Below are 23,945 nucleotides of genomic sequence, written 5' to 3'. Positions count from 1 at the left end.
AGTTTCTGCTCCAGACAAGGCCTCCCATCTCCCTGTCTGCCCCCATACCCAGAACCTGGCCAATTTCTGGGGTCTTCCACTGCACTCCCAGCAGAGTGAAGTAGAAGGCCTGTGCAATTTTGGGACCATTTAGTCTCAGTTGGGGAGGTGCTTAGCTGGTGTAACTGCTAATCTGAGACCACTTCAAGGCTCAAAAAGTCATGGAAAACATGCTTAACTTTTTGCTCGAGTCATGAATACCAAGAAATGAGCGACTGGCTGGTGGAAAGCAAAAGACAACAGGAGCAGAACTCCCCGTGCTGGTCCGTGGATACAGTTGCTAGTCTCACTGGCCGCAGCCTTGCTATCATAGGCACAGGTACTTTCAGGCCTGGGAAACAGGAACCATGTTTTGTTGCCACTCCCACCTATAGATCTCTTCTCCCCCCCAACCCCAACCGCTCTCGGATGTTACTGCAAAAAATCAGAATCCGAGCACAAACACACACCAGTCTACCAGCCCTCAGGCTGTTAAGTCAAGTTTATTATCCAGTGAAAAATAGAACACTCTAGTAGAAACAAAAGCAGTGGTTTCAGTGAAGCAATATTGGCATTTGTCAACAAGTATTTCACCATAAGTAGACATTAGATATTGCCAGCACAATGTCAGCAACAAAAGCTGGGTATGTAACTGTAAAGGCACAGGCAACAGCATTAAAACAGAATAGTGACCAGCCTTACAGACTGAGACACCAAGCCAACCGTCAAATCTTGGCAGCACGAAGTAATAAATATTTAGTTTCCCACCTCCCCTTATCTCCCCAACCACACACACCAACCTGCTCCCAAGTCTCTGCCCATTCTGTTCTCATCATGAGGCACTCAGAGGTTATCCTCAGTGATGTGCCTCTGACATTTCCCACACCCCTTGCAGCACAGCAGTCATCGGGAACAGCAGGTAGGGAATGGAGTGCTGCTGAGCTGCCCATTGATTGTAAAACAGATGACTGTACTCCTGATAACTGATTTGTGACAGTGGTGCAACCTGGAAGATTTCAGGAATCACATGACCAGAATTGAGGACAAGGAAACCAGCGATTGTGGAAATAGTTTATATCCATGGTAGCCCGCTTTATAGCTGCACCCAGACTTGCCACCATGAGGAATGTGCCACATATCAAAAATATAACCGCATTAAGAAAATATTCATATCCATAAGAAATCACTGGTCAAATCCACCGACCAAATATTTGCCACTACATTTACAATCCTATTGTACTAAATATTAAAATATACAACTCCAATATTGTACTCTACTTATGAAACAGTCAACACTTGTAACAAACTTTCATAGAGAGTCGACGCCAGTCTAGGTTTTGAATTGTCTGGAAACTTTTGAAAATGTAAACTAGACACCAAAGGCTGTTTAAATGAACTACATCTGTCCCCTCACCCCCATCTCCTCTGATGTAGGTGCATTAGTTACAGTTTTCAATGAATTGTCATTGGGAGCAAAGAAACCATCAAAGCTGAAGCCAGGATCTCAGTCCTTGTCCTATTCTGGACTTTGGCAACTCTCCTTACAAATCTTTCTGCGACGACGCTCTCCAATTCTCAGTGTGGTGGGGGCAGGGGAAAGAAAGGAAGGAGCTTTGGTAATGCAAATTGCTCAACCTGGCCAAAAGCAAATGGAGCAATCAATACCCTTTCACAATGTCCCTCCATCTCAAAATTAAGGATGTGCAACATGTTTAATGCTACTCTTATTTTACCTTTTTCACAAATATATACATGAGCCAATCGTGTTAGTTCTCTCCCAGTCTAAATGTCACTTTACTGGTGCCTTCCTCTCCTGAAGTCACATCCCTGTTACCTTGTCATCATAAGTATAAACCCATCTAGATCTAAATATCTAGACCGTTGTCATAGGCAATCATGTAGGATTACCTCAATACAGTGAAGGCACAGAAATAAACAGTTAAATTATTCATCGATATCTAGCACAAACTGGAAGATATTGCACAACCCTACTCTAATATTCTTGGCTGGAAGTCAAAAAAAGTTAAACAACTCTAATCACAAAAACTAAAGGCCAAAAGGACAAGGTTTTTGATTTTTGTAACCATTAGTGAAATTTCCCTCAGAAATCAAGGGACTTCAGCTGTGGTGAAATGGAATATTTTCCCCTCCATTTTGAACAGTGTCAACTGTGTGTACCATCTACAAGCTGCACTGCAGCACCTCCCAAACCCACAACCTCTTCTAGCAGGACAAGGGCAGCAGGCGCGTGGGAACACCACCACCTCCAAGTCACACACCATCCTGACTTAAAAGTATATTGCCGATCCTTCATCGTTGCTGGGTCAAAATCCTGGAACTCCCTACCTAACCGCACTGTGGGAGTACCTTCACCATATGGACTGCAGAGGTTCAAGGCGGTGGCTCACCACCACCTTCTCAAGGGCAACTAGGGATGGGCAATAAATGCTGGCCTTGCCAGCGACACCCACATCCCATAAGCGAATTTTAAAAACCTCAAAATGGGTCCAGAGGGAGCGCGTTCAAATTATTGGAAAGTTCAAAATTAGGAGTTAGGAAGACCTTCTGTACCCAGACTGATCAATGTTTGGCATAATCTGTCAAACAAGGTAATAGAGGCAAATACATAGGGGCATTCAAAATACAGTCGGATGCTAAGATGAGGGGTTTAGGGTACTCGAGGGATCAGCTTCAATGGGTTGAATGTCATCCTTAGCATTGCTTTTGCTCAGCACGTCCTCCATTGTCCTATCAGCGATAACAGGAGTCAGATGCACTGAACTGCTCACCTACATTTCCCTTGCCAATGTATCTTAACCCCAGTTTAACAAAAGCACACAAATGTAACACTACTTCTCACTCTGCACTTGTTGATTCACATGGGATTGGTGCCAAATTGACAGAGGTTTTCTGCACTGAACTCATGCCCTATAAGGAGCGGAGACTGCTGATGTTTATCTCACTTCGGGCCTTCACTAGGTTAGAGGGTTCAGCAACAATCTGTTGGGGCTGCATCTGAACCCATCTTCCAGGAAGTGATGGGCAGAGTCAGAATGTAGTCCTTAAGTAGTTGCAAAGAATAAATTGTATAATTTGTCAAACTATATTCATGATGAATTATTGCTGCAATCACCTCCCTGCCCCCCCACCCCGCAAAAGGCTGAGTCATGGGGAACAAATGATTAAATTTGATGGGGTTAATCGGGAATTGTTACTCTACATGTTGTCTGCTTCAGTTAAGATATAGATCAGCCATGATCTCACTGAATAGCAGAACAGGCTCGAGGGACTGAATGGCTGACTCCTGTTCCTACCCAATGCCAGGTCAAAACTGGAAAGACTCACCATTACCATTGAAATGTGGAAGAGAGAGATTACTTAGCATCTGTTAGGATTATACGTACACTGTCCAGAGTGACACAAGAATGAGGGCTTCGCTACTTGCCTACAGCTCATCGGTTAGAGAAAGGAAATTAGTTGGATTGTTACACAGCTCATGCTCCAATAAAGCTAGATATCAATCATTGTTAAATAGATTCATTACACAGAATTCACAGTCAACGCTCTGCCTCAGATCACCATAAAAATGTGTCGAGACTCAACAAAAAAAAAACACGTTCTGTCATTTACAGGATACTCTGTGAATTCATAGTGGAGGCAAATCAAATAGGACCTTTTTGATGTAGGATATTGTGGAGAAGTTGGACAGCATATCTATATGTTCATTTGATGGCAGTTCCTTCATATAGACTTTGCCTTTCTGCTTCCCTGCCCATTGTTGGCACTGAAGAGCACTCACTAGGTTGACCGTCCCATCGCCCTTACCATAGAGCACTTTGGGTTCCTGGTCAGGAAAGACATCGTAATTAAAGGACTCGGGTGTTTGTACTCCGGTTCCATATAGGCAGTGTATTGGTACCCTGGGGGCAGTCAGGTTATACACCAGTGATTCAGTGTCTTGCCGAATGATCCAGCCGTCTTCAAAGTTGATGTCCTGGTAGAATTTGTGGTAGTCCTTCATGGTATAATTGTATGTTGGTGTGGTGATGAATATTTTGTCCATTGACCAGGTGTTGTTGTAAGGGAGTAGCCAACTGGTGGAGACCGCAGACCGCTGCTGTTCACGGATCTTCAGTGGGCTGATGACAGGAATTCGATCATTGTCTCCTAGAAGGATAAACAGCGTTTAAACCTCAACTTTAGTGCTCAGAAACAGGCCTTTTGGCCCAACTACTCTATGCCAGTGTTTATGTTCCATAGGAGCCTTCTCCGACCTTACTTCATCTCACCCTATCAGCATACCCTTCTATTCCTTTCTCCCTCATGTTATCTTGCTTCCCCTTAAATGCATCTATGCCTTTTGCCTCAACCACTATGTTACACATTCTAACCACTCTGAGTAAAAGGGCTGAAAATAATGTTTAAAAAAAAAAAATCAAAATCCCCTTGAACATAAAATAGAACGATAGAAGTTTACAACATAGAATGAGACCTTGAGGCCCATTGTGTCTGTGCTGGCTGTTTGTTAGAGCTATGCCTAGCTAATCCCACTGCTCTATTCTCTCCATAATCTTCTTCTGATTCAAATGCTTACTTATTCTTCTCTTGGAAGATACAATGGACTCTGGCTCAACTATTCCCTGTGGCAGAGCATTCCATGCTCCAACAACTCTCTGCATAAGGAAAATTCTCATAACCACTCAATGACAATTTTAAATTGATGATCCAAGCGATTCACCTTCCAGTTTCCTAGCTGCCCCTGTAGGAATGAGCCCAGTCTCCATTAGCTACCACCCTTTGGAGCCACTACCAAAACCAGGACATAGCTGTTTGGGATGCTGGAGGCATGAAGTCATGACCTACTAACCAGTGAAGGTAACAGGGGATTTGAAATGGAATGGGTAAAGATAAACGGCACAATAGTTTCCTTTTGAATCTCTAATTATTTCACATCAGCTATTTTCTTTCCCTTTTCTGTAGGAAAGGTTAAGTAGCATTCATTTCCCACATTTTCTCCCTTTTGCTAATCTTTCTGAGCCACACATTTCCTGCAGCCAAGACAGTGGAGCGCATAACACTTACTCCGAGGCCACTGCCAACGGATTCCTAGCCAGCTACTGTGTAACCAGGACTCCCCGGCTGACTCTCGCTTCACTCAGCAGCCCAACCGAGATTGGGAACTCAGTTGAACTCGTGCTCCTTCACATCCAGTCCGTGGCCATTTGTGCAGGCACTCCAACATAGATTACTCAAAACAACTACATTTCTTTCAATGGCTGCTATGGTTACTTTCTTCTAGGACAGTTCCATTGCCTTACTCATCTAACTATAGAGAGATCGCAGGGTCCTTTTTAATATCTTTTATAGCTTTGAAGGGGCACTGATGTTAAACTGAAGGGTCTCTTTATTGTAGCCTGCTAAAAATAGGAGGACATCTACACTTGTCATGTCAGCTCCCTGCCAAATGGCATGATAATTAGATAAATAAATAAATTTTTAAGGGCTACTGGGAAAGGCCTAGACGGTCTAGACCTACACGGTCTAGACAGTCTGGCACCGTGAACATGTCCCGGATATTATGGATGTATTGACCCAGTTTTACCAAGAACTCCTGGGCTTCCACTGCATTTCCTGCTCAGGTGGGTCCACCAAGTATGTGCTATGTTGCTTTAGGATTCTAAAATGCTGCCACCTCAGTGACTCCAGAAGTAAAGCAGAGGATCACTGACTAGCCAGTAAAATGCAAGGCCTCAAGTTGAGGTACTTTTCAGCCTCAGCCAGAAGCCAGTTACCAGGTGACTCCAGTTAGGCTGCCCTCTGATCACTTGCGAGTGAAGCAAATAAAGGGGACATCAGCTGGGGGTAATTCTGTTGATGAACACTTAGTGACAGACACACACCTGAAGCAGGTCCAGTCATAAGGCGGCGGGGGTGGGGTAGGTCTGCCCAGAACGAAAGGGAATTGGCACTAAATGAATTCCACAGTTCCTTCTGGCTACAAAGTGACTGTTCACCTTCAGCTATGATTCCAATTTCCCACCACGCATATCTGTTACTGGCCGCCTAACCTTGGAGCACACGTGGTACAAGGGAGACCACCCATTTCAAACCCTCCTTGCGAGAAGCCTGGGTACTCAATTCCTCCACTGATGATCTGACCAGATGGGACCCGCATCCTACATCTCTGCCATAGTGCTTTATGCACCAACGCACTGTGCCGTCATTCTTCCCATTATGTAATGTTTTAGCATAATCGCAAATGAAAGTAACACAACCACATGCACGTTTCATTTACGTCAGTCAGTGAAGAGCATCCTAGAGTTTTTACATTCTCGCGCTTGACGTGCCCCTTAGACCAACCTGTTGCCAACACTCGCAAAGTCTTCGACACACCTCCCCAAGGAGCCCCCAGCGCAATGTAGGATTTAATGTACTTGTCTTTCCACTCCTGGGGTCGATGGTTGAGGAAGTAGAGTGTGTAGAGATTTCCCATACTGTGCGCTATCAGGACAATGGGACTACCATACTGTTCGTACATGGATTCAATCATCTTCTGTAGATCCTTGAAAAATTGGGTATTTTCATCTGGAGATAAAGACAATGGAAAGAACTCACTGCCCTGTTCAAGAACAAAATAAGATTTACATTTTCCTCCCACATGGCCCAACTGAAATGATGTACAACAACGTGCTTTTTTTTTTTTTAAATAAAAGAATCTTTACTGCGGTAATGTTAAACAGAAATTGTTACTGTTGAAAACGCTAAGTTAGCTCCACCTGTCTATAAAAATACACCAACACAAATCCATACCAACATTTATATAGCACCGTGAACGTAGGACACATCCCATTTGGAGCTTTATTGCAGGGATTGGGGGGGGGGGGGGGAGGAAAAAAATATAGATAAAAGGAGTGGAATATTGAGCCATGGTGGGAGTTAGGAAGGTCACTGAAAGCTTGGCCAGAAAGAGGAGTTGAGAAGATTTTTTTTAAAGTGCAAAGAGAAAAGAAAGTTCCAGAGGGCAGGGTCAAGGCAGCCAAAGGGTCTTTCAACAATGGTGGAACGAAGACTGGCATTTAGTGTATTCCTGCCTGAGTTGAAGGACCACAGGAAGCACACAAGGCTGGAGGAGGCCAGGGGGAGGAGAGGTGCAAGGCCTTGAAGAGGAGGACTTTAAATTCAACCCATTGTGGGACAGGTTGTGGCTGGCTGAATTTTGAACAGGAGGACCAAAAGAAGACATTAGCAAACTAGAGATGACAAAAGTGAGGATAAGGATTTCAACAGTGGTGGGCTGAGGTAGGGCGAGAGGCAGGTGATGGTGTGGATGTGGAATAAGCAGTCTTGCACAGCGAGTTTAGCTCGAGTGTCTGGCTGGGGTGGGCGGGGGGGGGAAGAGAATGGAATTTATGAGTGGGAAATGATGGCTTCAGTCCTCTGATGGTCAGTTGGAGGAAAGCTCGACTCATCCATACCTTGATGTCAGAAAGGCAGTCTAACAACACAGCTGAGTCATGGGGTCAGGGGAAGTGGAGGAGAGGTATACTGAGGATGCCCTGTTCTACATTTGGAAAATGACCTTATGCCTGCAGATTGTCACCAAGGGGCAGCAAGTAAGAGGAGGGGAGCTGAAGATGAATCCTCAGGGGACTCTGGAGGTTGGGGGGGGGGGGGGGGGGGAAAGAAGAGAAGCCATTGCTGGAATAGTGTCAGCTGTCATTGGGACAGGTAGGAGTTGGGACCATGGTACAATTTTTCTTAAAGGAATGAAAAACAGAGCAGCGCTTGCAGTGTTGCACAAGGGCCATGGCCTTGGTTTCTGTAAGATTGAGAGCTGTGCATAGGGATTGCCCCCTCACATGTAGGCTGGTGCAATGAACATATTGTCAGGTCTATCACTGGGGGGGGGGGGGGGGCGCTGCAGACCACAGAGCGAACCAGGGTAGTGCAAAGAGCAGACCGGGGTTTGGTTGGGGGGGGGGGGGGGGAAAGAGAGAGGGTCAGCAGGACACGCTGAACTGAAGGAACACTGAATCTCACCCTATAAAATACTGTAAATAATTTTTTGGAAAATAGACATAATCAACCTCCACCTCTGTATAAAACAAGCTTAAATTCTGGCCCACGTATAACACAGATGCAGAACAGCCACAGGAAGCGCGTGACCATAGTCTCCGATCTTAGGTGGTTTGGACAGAACGCGGACCTTGAATCATGCAAACAGAATGGAAACGTCTCCACAATTACAACGTTCTATTTGTTTTGAACAACATTTGTAACTGAAAAATATAAAAATGAAAGCTATTTAAAATTTATTTTTTTGGAAGCAAAGGGCTTGCTGCCTCCACTCAAATAGCCAAACTCAAGCTGGAAATTACAGCTTTACTTAAAAAATAATTTTCAGCTACAAACGTTACTCAAAAGGAATCTGTAAAACATTCTATAGGTGGAGACCTTACCATCGTGTTAGCCTGGTTCAAAGGTCAGCCAATGGGAGGAGTTCCTCAGTAGCTGCTGTGCATGGGCCAGATCTCTCTGCTCCCCAGTCGCTCATGAGGACAATGATGCTCAAGACAAGCTCCTTCCATTCAGCAGGTTCTGCTGACCCTCTCTCATTCGATCTCATGTTGACTTAAGCTCACTGCAACAGAGGGGTCTTTAGGGAGAGACTAACTTACAGAAACAGATGCTGATCAATTTGGAGTTTAAAAAAATTATGTCCTAATTTTTCTTCTCTTGCTGTTTTCTCTCTCGGTCTCCCTGCACCACATACCTAATGAAGCAGGCAACCTGTTCCCAGATCTCTTCCAGTACACAAAGACCACCCAGGATGTCTCACTGTCTCTCCCTTCCTGTAGACAAGTGCCTGCCTTCACTCAGCCCCTTCCTCGAGGACCCAGCCAAGGCAGAGCACATACGGTCTGGACAAATCACAGTTGTAAACCTGGGCCTAATCACAGGCACCAACCTGCAGCACATCTAATGCTCTTTTTTCAGACTTAGCCATAAAAAGAAACTCGCCCCTCCTTCCAGACACCAATAACCTGAGACGCCACCTTTTTTTGCTTAGACTGCACTTACTGGGTGCTCGGCGCCAGTCATATGGAGCACCACGGACATCTTCGTCTCTCAAATAGCCCCAGGCCACCAGGTATTTCACCAAAGTATAGAAGTAAATCCCTGTAGAAACAGGACAAAAACAGTGATAGATAAGGTCACAGTTACTCGTTGGCTTTGGCCGAGCTGAAAAGAACAAAGTGCCTTGCCAGTCTGTAGTGACTCTAGTGCATTTTTCCCACTTAACTCCAACCCTTCATTGGGCCTTTCTCCAACAAAGCAGAAACTCAGTGAAATCAAGATGACAAGAAACGAATTGTGGAAGACACAGGGCATGGCAGGGTTGGACCAGGTTTATTTCAATCAGTATCAAAGAGCTGATGGTGCTCCTCACCGTGAAGATCGTGCCAGCTCCCTGGTGAAGATAAATTTCCAGAAGACATGGTTTTTGTGCATCCACTGCTATTGGCAGGAATCCAGGGTCAAAGAGCAGAGGTCAGCAGCATAAGTACTCAACGTATACCTTATCTATAGATTAGGGACAAATAAAGTTGCTAGGCACAGAACTTTAAGAGCGAAGCCTTTGTGGCAGTAACTTCTGGGCCAAGAGTTTCCACTTTGGGTGTAATCGGCGATAGCGCACAAACTGCGCTCAAAATTGCACCAGCTTTGTGAAATGAATTTTTTGCTCAAGTTTCCACTCACATTTGCATATCGCTGATCGTAAAATCTGCCATGAGCCAGCACAATCGGACAGTGTTTTAGAACGTAATTTAAAAAAATTAAATTTTAGCATTAAAAATATTCCTGAATATATTTAAGAGTGGTAACTTGGTGCTGTTGGATTAATACGGCTGAAAATGGGTTTATCACAAAAAATAAGCATTTTAATCAGAATGTCTAGTCCACCACCTACCTGTGAGTAACCTGGTTTTTAAATAACTGAAAATGACTAAAAAAACAAGACAGAATCATTTACTAGTTACATTGGTGTACAGTAGTCAGTTTCTTATAAGGTGCCTATTCATGTCCTTGCCCCCAAAAACCAGCTCAAATTTAAGAGCCTCCTCAAAGGGCCACAAATGGGCACAATGTGCGGAAACTCGCCATGGTGATTAATTTGAATTGGTGGAGTGGCCAGTTTTATGGGCAGGGCCGGCTTCTAATGCGATGTTTTTAAAATGAAGATATTAAAAATTGGATTTAATAAGGAAAAACAAACCAGGATTCATCTGTAACACCAATATACAAAATGGAGGGAATAGGTTAATTCGTGCTCCGAGTTGAACAATAGAAGTCTGTAAAAGTTGTATAAACCCAGATAAGGTTTAAACAGGACTACGGGGTAACTGCTGAGAGATTAAAACTGTCAAAACAACCCCTTAGAAAGAGGGAGAGATATATGGGTTCGGCCACGCGAGTCGACACCTTTGCACTTAAGGGTTTGTTAAGTGTGAAGCTCAATAGGGTTCTATTCTTTTAACTAACTAAAGTGTTTTTGCTCTGTAGAAATAATTTAAGAGAGAGAGACAGAAAGTCTGCGGATTGCCCGCTTTGGAAAGATCTACTATCTTAGAGAAATACTTAAAAAGACCAAGCCATCTGACAACAGCAAATGGACGATCGTAAAGTAATAAAGTTGAGGCCCCTGGGTCATGAAAAAGTAACAGGACCAACTGATAACGGAATGTGAGATTTGTAAGCGACTGGAAGAATGGAATGTCACGGTTTTATAATTACAATTTAACTATAATTCTGTATATGCTAATAAGCTTATCCCCGCCTTTAGGGCAGGGCCTTAATTTTTGTATAACTGTGTGAACCTCAAGAGATTCGGTGGAGTTGGAGCCTTGTGTTGGGACGCAAGAGCCATAGCTCCCCAGGCCTGAATAAACCGTTTTTACTTCAATTATTGGGTCTGTCTTTCTTATAACAAGCCAGTGTTGTCGACTTTGTATATCACTTAGTCCACACTTTGGGGGCTTACATCAAAAACCAGCGCAAAAGATCACAGAAACTCGATTTGCGTGGATGTATTTTGCACTGGTTTGGCTGAATTGACCAGTGCAACCCAGCGGAAGTTCCATGCCCTGTACTTAAGCCCTTTGTACACTCAATCACTCACATATGGTGCAAAGTCCACTACATTTATTAGTTTATTTCAGGTAGTTTCTGCTTGTGTTGACTGATGAAAGTGCATATTGTCTTGAACTCTCCCTCACAAATGGTTTTTCTGGATCCCAAAATAATTCACTCTCTGCAAACCTACATCTCTACCAGTATCAAGTACCAATACAATAAAACAAGGCCATCGACCGGAAGCCTTAACTGTTTTTCTCTCTACAGATACTGCCTGATCTTCTGAGTGTTTTTATACCAATATAATGGGGGATATGGGAAGAGACCCTGTACCTTGTATTGTCTGATGTTCTGAAGTACTTTTTTTTCTGCACATTAGTCTTTTGAATCTGGTGCGGAGGGGAAAGAACAGTGAAATAAAACAATGGACCGGATTTTGCGGTAACAATAATGATGAGGCTATCAGTGCTCACCGTTATTATGAAGTAAATCGGACAGCAACTTCCGGAGTCCATACATGCACAGTTAAATGCAGGAATCTGAAGTTACTGCCCGATTTAACCTGCTCCTCCACGAGCTTTGCTACACTGGTACCTCGCCGAGAGACTCGGCATTCAAACACATGAAGGGCGTGACGTTGTAGTACTTGCTAGATACTAAACACTTGTCCATTCAAGTGAATTTTCAATGGCGTGATAAGTCTTAATTACCATCAAACAACTTCTCTGGCCCTGAAAATGTACTTTTACAAGTGTGGAGTCTCATTCTTTCAGATTTTAATTATTGGCGATGATGTTTGGCAGTCAGCCGATGGATTTAAATAGGAAATATAACCATCGGGGCGTGGGGGGTTGGTGGCAGGCCGGGGAGGTAGGGGGTTGAAATCTTGCTCATTGCGTGTTCTTTTACATCTGTATTTTTCCATTGGGCCTCAGTTTCTTGCTTGTGGGAAGTGTGTGTTGGACAAAATCTTCCTCAACCGGGATTTGGGGGGGGGGGGGGGGGGCGGGGGAGGTGGGGAAGAGGTGATTATCATTTGAGCAGTTCACGGCTTCCCATTTCTGATGTGTGCGCAAGCATGTGTGTGTACGAGGTTGTGCGTGCACGTGTGTGAACGCTAATGCGAGGGTGTGCATGCACGAGCGCATTGATGTTGATTGAGCTCCATCACAATATCAGTTTCAATAATTACTCCCAGCCAATTTCCTCTATAAAAAGAGATCAGCACAGTCTCCACAAAGATCAATGCTGTCTCACTCGCATACTCAATAGGAGTATTAATCCCAATTCTTTCAAACTATTTTGAGTAGAAAAAGGAGCCACTAACGGACAGCATTCATCTCAGGTACATGAAACTTGCTGCAAGGCAGAAGAATGCTTAAATGGTGACAGTTCCTAGTAATTGATTTCTGCAGACTAGGAACCACACTGTATTCGTGCTGCTGTAAACCTCAAATCCACCAAACCCACAAGCGGTCTTGCTCTGTGACGGGCATTGCACAAACCAGCAACCACCAATTACTGGAACAAAAGAAAAACCAGGACATGTTACATAGAATTTACAGCACAGAAACAGGCTAGGTGAACCAATGTTTATGCTCCACTCGAGCCTTCACCCATCCTTCCTCAGCTAACCCTATCAGCATAACCCTCTGTTCCCTTCTCCCTCATACGCATCTATACGATTCGTCTCAACCACTCCCTGTGGTAGCAGGTTCCACATTCTCACCAATATCTGGGTAAAGAAGATTCTTCTGAATTCCCTATTTGATTTCTTGGTGACTATCTTATATTGATGGCCTCTAGTTTTGCTCTTCCCCACAAGTGGAAACATTCTCTCTGTTGTGTTGAATTGATTTGCTGTGTTGGCCTTGATTTAGTCTCTACACATTGGGATCTCAATTAAACTCAGACATATCTCCTCCTCTTCCATTAGCTTCATTATAACACACCGGCCAATGCCAGGGTGCTTATTTTACTAAGGTTTAAATTCAGTTAATTAAATAAATCTGGAATAAAAAGCTAGCATCAGTAATGGTAACCATGAAACTATCGGATTGTCGTAAAAACCCATCTGGTTCACTAATATCCTCATGGGTGACTTTAATCTACATATAGATTGGGCTAACCAAATTAGTAACAATACTGTGGAGGAGGAATTCCTGGAGTGTTTACGGGATGGTTTCCTGGACCAATATGTCGAGGAACCAACCAGAGATCAGGCCATCTTAGACTGGGTATTATGTAACGAGAAAGGATTAATTAGCAATCTTGTTGTACGAGGCCCCTTGGGTCGGAGCGATCATAATATGATCGAATTCTTCATTAAGATGGAGAATGAAGTAGTTGACTCAGAGACTAGGGTCCTCAATTTAAATAAAGGAAACTATGATGGTCTGAGGAGCGAGTTGAGTAGGATTGATTGGGGAATGGCACTCAAAAGGGTTGACGGTGGATAGGCAATGGCAAACATTCAAAGACTGAATGGATGAGCTACAGAATTTGTTCATCCCAGTTTGGCATAAAAATAAAACAAAAAAGGTGACTCAACCGTGGCTAACAAGGGGAATTAGGGATAGCATAAGATCCAAGGAGAGGACATATAAATTGGCCAGAAAAAGCAATAGTCCTGAGGATTGTGAGCAGTTTAGGATTCAAAAAAGGAGGACAAAGGCATTAATTAAGAAAGGGAAAATAGAATGAGAGTAAGCTAGCAGGGAACATAAAAACTGACTGTAAAAGCTTTTATAGATATGTAAAGAGAAAAAGATTGGTGAAGTCAAGCATAGGTCCCTTGCAGTCAGAATCAGGGGAATTTATAATGGGAAACAAAGAAATGGCAGACCAACTAAATTCATACTTTGGTTCTGTCTTCACAAAGGAGGACACAAATAACCTCCCAGAGGTGCCAGGGAACATAGGGTCTGATGAAAGGGTGGAACTGGAAGAAATCAGTATTTGTAGGGAAATGGGGTTAGGAAAATTGATGGGACTGAAGGCTGATAAATCCCCAGGGCCTGATAATCTACATTCCAGGGTACTTAAGGAAGTGGCCCTAGAAATAGTAGATGCATTGCTGGTCCTCTTCCAGAACTCGATAGACTCTGGAACAGTACCCATGGATTGGAGGGTAGCTAATGTTACCCCACTATTCAAAAAAGGTGGTAGAGAAAAAGCGGGAATTATAGACCGGTAAGCCCGACATCGGTAGTGGGGAAAATGCTAGAGTCTATTATAAAAGATGTAATAGCAGAGCACTTGGAAAGCAGTGACAGGATCGGACAAAGTCAACATGGATTTACAAAAGGTAAATCATGCTTGACTAATCTACTGGAATTTTTTGAGGATGTAACTGGTAAAATAGATAAGGGAGAACCAGTGGATGTGGTGTATTTGGACTTTCAGAAGGCTTTCGATAAGGTCCCGCATAAGAGATTAGCGTGCAAAATTAAGGCACATGGGATTGGGGGCAAGGTATTGACTTGGATAGAGAACTGGTTGGCGGACAGAAAGCAAAGAGTTGGAATAAACGGGTCGTTTTCTGAGTGGCAGGCAGTGACTAGTGGGGTACCGCAAGGATCAGTCCTAGGACCCCAGCTGTTCACAATATATATTAATGATCTGGACGAGGGAATTGGATGTAATATCTCCAAATTTGCAGACGACACAAAGCTGGGTGGGAGGGTAAGCTGTGAGGAGGAGGTAGTGAAACTCCAGTACGATTTCTACAGGTTGGGTGATTGGGCAGAAACATGGCAAATGCACTATAATGTGGATAAATGTGAGGTTATCCACTTTGGTGGCAAAAACAGGAAGGCAGATTATTATTTGAATGGCAATAGATTGGGAGAAGGGGAAGTGCAAAGAGACCTGGGTGTTCTTGTGCACCAGTCGCTGAAGGTAAGCATGCAGGTGCAGCAGGCGGTTAAGAAGGCAAATGGTATGTTGGCCTTCGTAGCAAGAGGGTTCGAGTACAGGAACAAGGATGTCTTGCTACAGTTGTACAGGGCCTTGGTGAGACCACACCTTGAGTATTGTGTGCAGTTTTGGTCGCCTTACCTGAGGAAGGACGTTCTTGCCATGGAGGGAGTGCAGCGAAGATTCACCAGACTGATACCTGGGATGGCAGGAATGACGTATGAGGAGAGATTGGGTCGATTGGGCTTATACTCACTGGAGTTCAGAAGATTGAGAGGGGATCTCATCGAAACCTATAAAATTCTGTCAGGCCTGGACAAACTAGATGCAGGAAGGATGTTTCTGATGGCCGGGGAGTCCAGAACCAGGGGTCACAGTCTAAGGATAAGGGGTAAGCCATTTAGGACCGAAATGAGAAGGAATTTCTTCACCCAGAGAGTGGTGTACCTGTGGAATTCTCTGCCACAGAGGGCGGTGGAGGCCAGTTCATTAAATATATTCAAGAAAGAGTTGGATATATTTCTTAAGGCTAAAGGGATCAAGGAATATGGGGAGAAGGCAGGGACAGGGTACTGAATTTGGATGATCAGCCATGATCTCATTGAATGGCAGAGCAGGCTCGAAGGGCCGAATGGCTGACTCCTGCTCCCATCTTCTATGTCTTTATGTTTAGGAAAGGAAATCTGTCGTCCTTACCCGGTCTGGCCTATATGTGACTCCAGACCCACAGCAATGTGGTTGACTCTTAACTGCCCTCTGAAATAGCCTAGCAAGCCACTCAGTTGTCAAGAAGGCAGCTCATCACCAGCTTCTCAAGGGCAATTAATGCTGGCCTTGCCAGCGATGCCCACATCTCATAAACGAATAAAAAAAACTGCAAAATAGATATATCACCTTATATCTGTGGAAAGGTGCTACTTTGAGTCATTGATAAGCACTTAGTGAAGTTTTACTGTTTATAGCTGATCATAGAAACATAGAAGATAGGAGCAGGAGTAGGCCATTCGGCCCTTCGAGCCTGCTCCGCCATTCAATGAGATCATGGCTAATCATCCAAATTCAGTACCCTGTCCTGTCCCTGCCTTCTCCCCATATCCCTTGATCCCTTTGGCCTCAAGAAATATATCCAACTCTTTCTTGAATATATTTAATGAACTGGCTTCCACCGCCCTCTGTGGCAGAGAATTCCACAGGTTCACCACTCTCTGGGTGAAGAAATTCCTCCTCATTTCAGTCCTAAATGGCTTACCCCTTATCCGTAGACTGTGACCCCTGGTTCTGGACTCCCTGGCCATCAGAAACATCCTTCCTGCATCTAGTCTGTCCAGACCTGACAGAATTTTATAGGTTTCGATGAGATCCCCTCTCAATCTTCTAAACTCCAGTGAGTATAAGCCCAATTGACACAATCTCTCCTCGTACGTCATTCCTGCCATCCCAGGTATCAGCCTGGTGAATCTTCGCTGCACTCCCTCCATGGCAAGAACGTCCTTCCTCAGGTAAGGTGACCAAAACTGCACACAATACTCAAGGTGCGGTCTCACCAAGGCCCTGTACAACTGCAGCAAGACATCCTTGTTCCTGTACTCGAACCCTCTTGCTACAAAGGCCAACATACCATTTGCCTTCTTAACCGCCTGCTGCACCTGCATGCTTACCTTCAGCGACTGGTGCACAAGGACACCCAGGTCTCTTTGCACTTCCCCTTCTCCCAATCTATTGCCATTCAAATAATAATCTGCCTTCCTGTTTTTGCCACCAAAGTGGATAACCTCACATTTATCCACATTATAGTGCATTTGCCATGTTTCTGCCCAATCACCCAACCTGTCCAAATCGTACTGGAGATTCATGACATCCTCCTCACAGCATACCCTCCCACCCAGCTTTGTGTCGTCTGCAAATTTGGAGATATTACATCCAATTCCCTCGTCCAGATCATTAATATATATTGTGAACAGCTGGGGTCCTAGGACCGATCCTTGCAGTACCCCACTAGTCATTGCCTGCCACTCGGAAAACGACCCGTTTATTCCAACTCTTTGCTTTCTGTCCGCCAACCAGTTCTCTATCCAAGTCAATACCTTGCCCCCAATCCCATGTGCCTTAATTTTGCACGCTAACCTCTTATGCGGGACCTTAGCGAAAGCCTTCTGAATGTCCAAATACACCACATCCACTGGTTCTCCCTTATCTATTTTACCAGTTACATCCTCAAAAAATTCCAGTAGATTAGTCAAGCATGATTTACCTTTTGTAAATCCATGTTGACTTTGTCCGATCCTGTCACTGCTTTCCAAGTACTCTGCTATTACATCTTTTATAATGGACTCTAGCATTTTCCCCACTACCGATGTCAGGCTTACCGGTCTATAATTGCCCGCTTTTTCTCTGCCACCTTTTTTGAATAGTGGGGTAACATTAGCTACCCTCCAATCCATGGGTACTGTTCCAGAGTCTATCGAGTTCTGGAAGATGACCAGCAATGTATCTACTATTTCTAGGGCCACTTCCTTAAGTACCCTGGGATGTAGATTATCAGGCCCTGGGGATTTATCAGCCTTCAGTCCCATCAATTTTCCTAACACCATTTCCCTACAAATACTGATTTCTTTCAGTTCCACCCTTTCATCAGACCCTATGTTCCGCGGTATTTCTGAGAGGTTATTTATGTCCTCCTATGTGAAGACAGAACCAAAATATGTATTTAGTTGGTCTGCCATTTCTTTGCTCCCCATTATAAATTCCCCCGATTCTGACTGCAAGGGACCTACGCTTGACTTCAATCTTTTTCTCTTTACATATCTATAAAAGCTTTTACAGTCAGTTTTTATGTTCCCTGCAAGCTTACTCTCATATTCTATTTTCCCTTTCTTAATTAATCCCTTTGTCCTGCTTTGTTGAATCCTAAACTGCTCACAATCCTCAGGATTATTGCTTTTTCTGGCCAATTTGTATGTCCTTTCCTTGGATCTTATGCTATCCCTAATTTCCCTCATTAGCCACGGTTGAGTCACCTTTTTTGTTTTATTTTTATGCCAAACTGGGACGAACAACTTCTGTAGTTCATCCATTCGGTCTTTGAATGTTTGCCATTGCCTATCCACCGTCAACCCTTTGAGTGCCATTCCCCAATCAATCCTACCCAACTCGCTCCTCAGGCCATCGTAGTTTCCTTTATTTCAATTGAGGACCCTAGTTTGAGTCAACTACTTCATTCTCCATCTTAATGAAGAATTCGATCATATTATGATCGCTCCGACCCAAGGGGCCTCGTAGAACAAGATTGCTAATTAATCCTTTCGCGTTACATAATACCCAGTCTAAGATGGCCTGATCTCTGGTTGGTTCCTCGACATATTGGTCCAGGAAACCATCCCGTAAACACTCCAGGAATTCCTCCTCCACAGTATTGTTACTAATTTGGTTAGCCCAATCTGTATGTAGATTAAAGTCACCCATGATGACTGCTGTGCCCTTATTGCACGCTTCTTTAATTTCCCTTTTAATGCCATCCCCAACCTCCGCCTTATTGTTTGGAGGTCTATATACCACTCCCACTAATGTTTTTTTCCCCCTTAGTATTTCTCAATTCTACCCATACAGATTCCACCTCATCAGAGCTAATATCCTTCATTACAATTGTGTTAATCCCTTCTTTAACCAGTAATGCTACCCCTCCTCCCTTTCCTTTTTGCCTATCTTTCCTGAATATCAAATACCCCTGGATGTTGAGTTCCCAGTCTTGGCCGTCCTTGAGCCACGTTTCCGTAATCCCAACCAAATCATATTCGTTTACCTCTATTTGCGCAGCCAATTCATCCACCTTATTACAAATGCTCCTTGCATTAAGACACAAAGCCTTCAGGCTTGTTTTTTTAACGCTCTTAGACCTATTAGAATTATTATTTACTGTGGCCACGTTTGATTTAAACCGTTGATTTCTCTGACTGCCACTTTTGTTTTTCTCCTTCCTATCTTTTGCTTTTATCCTTGTTTCCCTTTCCTCTGTCTCCCTGCTCGGGTTCCCAACCCCCTTCCATTTTAGTTTAAACCCTCCCCCACAGCACTAGCAAACACTCCCCCTAGGACATCGGTTCCAGCCCTGCCCAGGTGCAGACCATCCGGTTATCATGGGTTACTAGTCTCAAAATTTGAATTCAAAGATTTTCTTAAATAATTTTAACGTTCCAAATTTTTATTTTGGGTCCTTTTTAATAGTCCCTATATATTTAACAGAGGAAATCTTCCTCCATAGTGGATTAAAACCAATTCACTAGAAACAGCAATAGTTAATTCACTGAAAATGTAACCACCAACTGCACATTGCATTAGTACTTGCCGAAAGTGGAGATCAACTGCCACACGTTAAAGGGACCAGCATCTCTTGTATGCAATAAATAATAAACTAGTTGTATTTTCAATTTCCATTCGCTTAAGAGAAAGATTCATTCATTGTGTTCAAAATTATGAGGGGTTTTAATAGAGTAGATAGGGAAGTTTCCACTGGCAGGAGGGTCGGTAACCAGAGGACACAGATTTAAAATAATTCGCAAAAAAGCCAGGAGGGAGAGCAGGAGAAATTATTTTTACTCAGCGAGTTATGATGATCTGGAATGCACTGCCTGAAGGGGTGGTGGAAACAGATTCAATAATAAACAGGGAATTAAACCTCTACTTAAAAAAAAGGAAAAATTTGCAGGGTTTTGGAACTAATTGGTAGCTCTTTCAAAGAGCTGGCATAGGCACAACGGGCCGATTGGCCTCCTCTTGTGCTGTATGATTCTATGATCAAGGGCTGCAGATGGTGTGGCTCTCGAGCTCCTCTAGTTTGGTCTCAATCAACTGGAAACAAAGTCCGTAACGCCTTCTGACAAGAATTAGCTCCAGGCTCTGCTGTCTTCCTGATGTTAATCTGGGTTTGATGGAGCTCTGGGATACAGCCACTAAAAGCTTCGCTAGTCACGAGCTCACGACTTTTCTACCATGCTGTGACGCACCAGACATACTGGGAAGAAACTTATTTAAACAGGGCAGCGACTGCTCTGGGAAAGGATTAGGTCGATTACCAAATTGACCCTTCCTAAGTCATTGGTCCAGCCATTAATGTGATTTTATTTAACAACTTGCATTTATATAGCGCCTTTAATGTAGTAAAACATTCTAAGGTGCTTCACAGGAGTGTTAGCAGACAAAATTTGATACCGAGCCATATGAGGAGATATTGGGATAGGTGACCAAAAGTTTGGTCAAAGATGTAGATTTTAAAAAAGACTTGCATTTATATAGCGCCTTGCACGACCACCGGACGTTTCAAAGCGCTTTACAGCCAATGAAATACTGTTTGAAGTGGAGTCGCTGTTGTAATGTGGGAGCGTCTTTTAAATGAGGAGAGGTAGAGAGTTAGAGAGATTTAGGGAGGGAATTCGTGAGCTTAGGGCTGAGGCAGCTGAAGGCACAGCCACCAATGGTGGAGCGATGAAAATCAGGGCTGCTCAAGAGGGCAGAATTAGAGTGTAGAGATCTCGGAGGTTGTAGGGCCGGGGAAGGTTACAGAAATAGGGAGGGGCAAGGCCAAGGAAGTATTTGAAAACAAAGATGAGAATTTTACAATTGAGGTAATGTAGGTCGGCGAGCACAAAGGGGTGATGGGTGAGCAAGACTTGGTGCAAGTTAGAATGCAGGCAGCAGAGTTTTGGACCCCTACAAAAGGGAAATAGAACGAAGCTACTTTTATACTGGGTTTAATGGCACGCTAGAGCCGTTCGCTCCCCACACTTGGATCTGAAGCAGCCAGGAGCAATCCCAAGACAAACTTACTTGGGTACACGGAGGCCGACTGCCAGCAAGACCGGTTCTCTTTAAACCGGGTCCACTGGGGGGGGGTTTGGCCTTAGTGAATCCGGCGAGGGTACCACGGGGGGCTGCCGCCATTGAGAGCGCCCCAGGGCACCAGGAGCTGGCACCAATGAATCCAACATCAAAACTAAAACTGTTCCTTTAAGAAAAGTACAATGCATGGCCCGGCTGGTTAAGGCATGCCACACATCTCCAGTCTGTGCTGGGTTAGCTCTTCTCAGCTGGGGTGGAGGAAGGGGGGCTGCAAATGACCTCAATGCCCTTGGGTTAGGTGCGTGGATGTCGAATGAGGAGAGGCCACAACTGTGACACTCACCACAGTTGAATAGCTCGCTAAAACGCACCATTTTAAAACTCATACCTGTTTAGGCCACTTGGAAGAGGTACAGGTGTGTGGCTGGTGCCATGGCAACTGCACCACAGCAAAAGGCAATGTCTTCAGCAAAGGGTGGGGGGGGCTGGTGCAGGAGGGAGAAAATTGGCGCTGAAAGGTCACAATGTCTGTTCAATTCAGGTATCTGGGTCCAAATCGAGCTCAGGATCTTAGAAGCTCAATGTGGGGAAGTGTGAAGTCATCTATTTCAGATCCAAGAAAGACAATCACAATATTTTCATAATGGTGAGAGACTAGGAGCTGTGGAGAAGCAAATGGATTTGGGTGTCCTTGTGCACAAATCACTAAAAACTAGTGGGCGGGTACAGAAAGGTTAATGGAATGTTGGCCTTTATCTCAATGGGGTTGGACTACAGAGGGAGGCAGTGATACTCAGTCGTACAGAGCCTTGGTCAGACCCCATCTGGAGTGTAGCGTTCAGTTCTGGGCTCCACAACTCAGGAAGTATATACTGGTCTTGGAGGGGGTAAATGCAGATTTACCAGAACGATACCAGGGCTTAAAAGGTTAAAATAGGAAACCGGGTTGTATAATCTTGATGTGTATTCCCCTGAGCTTAGAAGGTTGAGGGGAGATCTAATCAAGGTATTTTAAATGGCAATAGGATTTGACAGGGTAGATACAGAGAAACTATTTCCTCTGATGAGGGAAATTCAGATCAAGGGGCACAATCTTCAAATTAGAGCTAGGCCATTTAGGATTGAAATCAGGAAGCAGTTTTTCCTACTACAAAGTGTAGTGGAAACCTGGAACTCTCCCCCAAAAGGCTGTGGATGCCGCATCAATTGTAATTTTCAAGACAGAGGTAGATAGATTTTTGTTAGGTAAGGTTATCAAGGGATATGGAGCAAAGGCGGGTAAATTGAGTTAAGACACAGATCAGCCATGATCAAATTGAATGGCGAAACAGGCTCAAGGGGCAGAATGTCCTAATCCTGTTCCTACCTTCCTATGCAGTACAAAACTATCCAACATGATCATAGAATCCTACAGCACAGGTGGTGGTCATTTGGCCCACCGTGCCGGTGCCAGATCTTTGATACGGGTGAAGCCAAACATTACACGGGTGTAGCAGAAGGTAGTCTTTTGTGGCTGGAGTTAAGGTACACTGTTGGGGCAGAGTTACTCTGTATCTGGCCTGTGTTCCTTGGAATTGGGAGTGAAAATAAAAATTGTTCCACTTTCTGTTCTGTCACCTTGGTGACAACAAAAATCATCCAAGGCTCAATGGTGGGGGGGGCGGGGGAAGGGGGAAAAGAGAGAAAACACCTAAAAAAAAAAAAGTAGCCTCTCTGACAAGGTACCAACACATCAATGGCTGAGGCAGGACAGGGGGTCAACCTTACAATTCACAATTCTCACAGATAGAGAGAGAGTGAAAGCGTTAGTGAGAGGCCCAGGAGCAAGCAGCTCTCCCGCTCACTCTGTCACAGACGCCTCATGCAGGAGCTCCCAAGAGGGATGTGAGAAAAAGAGCAAGCAGCCCTTTAGCAGATTCCTTCCATTTTGGTGCTGGTAGAACACTCCAATCCTCAGAGTTACAGGATGGCCTGGAACTATGCCTCATCGCTTTAGAGAAACAGTTATTCTTACTCTTCCAAGACAGTTGGCAAACAGTTCCGATCAAAATTAAACTTGGAACACTGCTCCACCCAGGTTGATCGCACTTTCATCTCATTTGAATCCAGTCCAGATTGGAGGTGATGAAAATCTTTCTCTCTGTACCTGCTGCAAGTGTCCTATGTGAAACCGCATTGAAGCAATCACAAAGTGCCCACAAATTGGCACTAAACTGGCAATCATGCTCAGAAATGCCAGAAGGAACTCAGTGTAGTGTTAAAAGCAACTTCACAACAAAAGAGGAACTAAACATACAACCATGTTTCAGAATAAGAAAGTAACAGTCTTATTCCAATAAACAGCTGCTATTTCTAGAAACATGTGAGATTGGATATACCCAATTCTAACAGGGCAAGAGGAACTGAAATAGCAAGGGGGACCCACAAGCAAACTACAGGTGTCCATTTATTTTTATAATGGAACATATAATTAATTGCCAGAGGGAAACTGGTTTAAAATATACTGAGGCACGTTCAGAAAATTAATCTGAATTAAGTATGAGCGCACGAGATATGGATAAATGACAGGACGCCAGTTCTATCTGTAAGTAACTGGGACAATCAATGCAAGTAAATGACACTGGCAATCATGTACAGTTACAGTACAAAGCCCGTGATAATGGGGTTTTCAGTGAGTGTCTACTTCCTAGCTGTCAGAGTATCTCTTAACATGATCACTCTCGGTTCCTCCTTGACCTGCTCTTTAAGCCGGTCACCGTTAATCCATCTGGATCAACTCCTTTCTTTCATGCTTTGCTCTATTTAGTTGTTCTGATTGACTGTCTTGTGTTTTTTTCATACTTTTGGTGGCAGCCTTGGCTCAGCAGTCACCTCACAGTCAGAAGGTTGTGGGTTCAAGTCCCACTCCAGAGACTGAAGCACATAATCTTCACTGGCACTCCAGTGCATTACCGAGTGGGTGCTGCACTGTCAGTGGGGCCGTCTTTTAGATGAGACATTAAACAGAGGTCCTGTCTGCTCTCTCAGGTGGACGCAAAAGA

The 23,945-nt window shown here is 44.1% G+C and overlaps 2 protein-coding genes across 2 annotated transcripts in view; one reads left to right on the top strand and one right to left on the bottom strand.

Annotated features, from left to right (window-relative positions):
- The window catches only part of usb1 (U6 snRNA biogenesis 1), a 58,220-nt gene extending 47,236 nt beyond the window's left edge, over positions 1-10,984 (top strand). The window contains exon 7 of the mRNA XM_085991200.1: positions 10,585-10,984. Within this exon, the coding sequence (XP_085847326.1) occupies positions 10,585-10,590 (6 nt within the window). The 3' untranslated portion in view covers positions 10,591-10,984. The remainder of the gene's footprint in view (positions 1-10,584) is intronic.
- Positions 503-23,945, bottom strand: part of pla2g15 (phospholipase A2, group XV) — a 58,285-nt gene continuing 34,842 nt past the window's right edge. Inside the window, exons 4-6 of the mRNA XM_085991198.1 lie at positions 9,100-9,198; positions 6,379-6,603; positions 503-4,185 (exon numbers count right to left, since the gene is read on the bottom strand). Of these exons, the coding sequence (XP_085847324.1) occupies positions 3,665-4,185; positions 6,379-6,603; positions 9,100-9,198 (845 nt within the window). The 3' untranslated portion in view covers positions 503-3,664. The remainder of the gene's footprint in view (positions 4,186-6,378; positions 6,604-9,099; positions 9,199-23,945) is intronic.

The sequence above is a fragment of the Somniosus microcephalus genome, chromosome 6 (genome assembly GCF_052327205.1).
Source record: "Somniosus microcephalus isolate GS21.2 chromosome 6, FLI_Smic_1.0, whole genome shotgun sequence".
Taxonomy (NCBI): Eukaryota; Metazoa; Chordata; class Chondrichthyes; order Squaliformes; family Somniosidae; genus Somniosus; species Somniosus microcephalus.
Note: the sequence above shows the minus strand (reverse complement) of the source record. Positions and strands in the feature narration are given on the sequence as shown.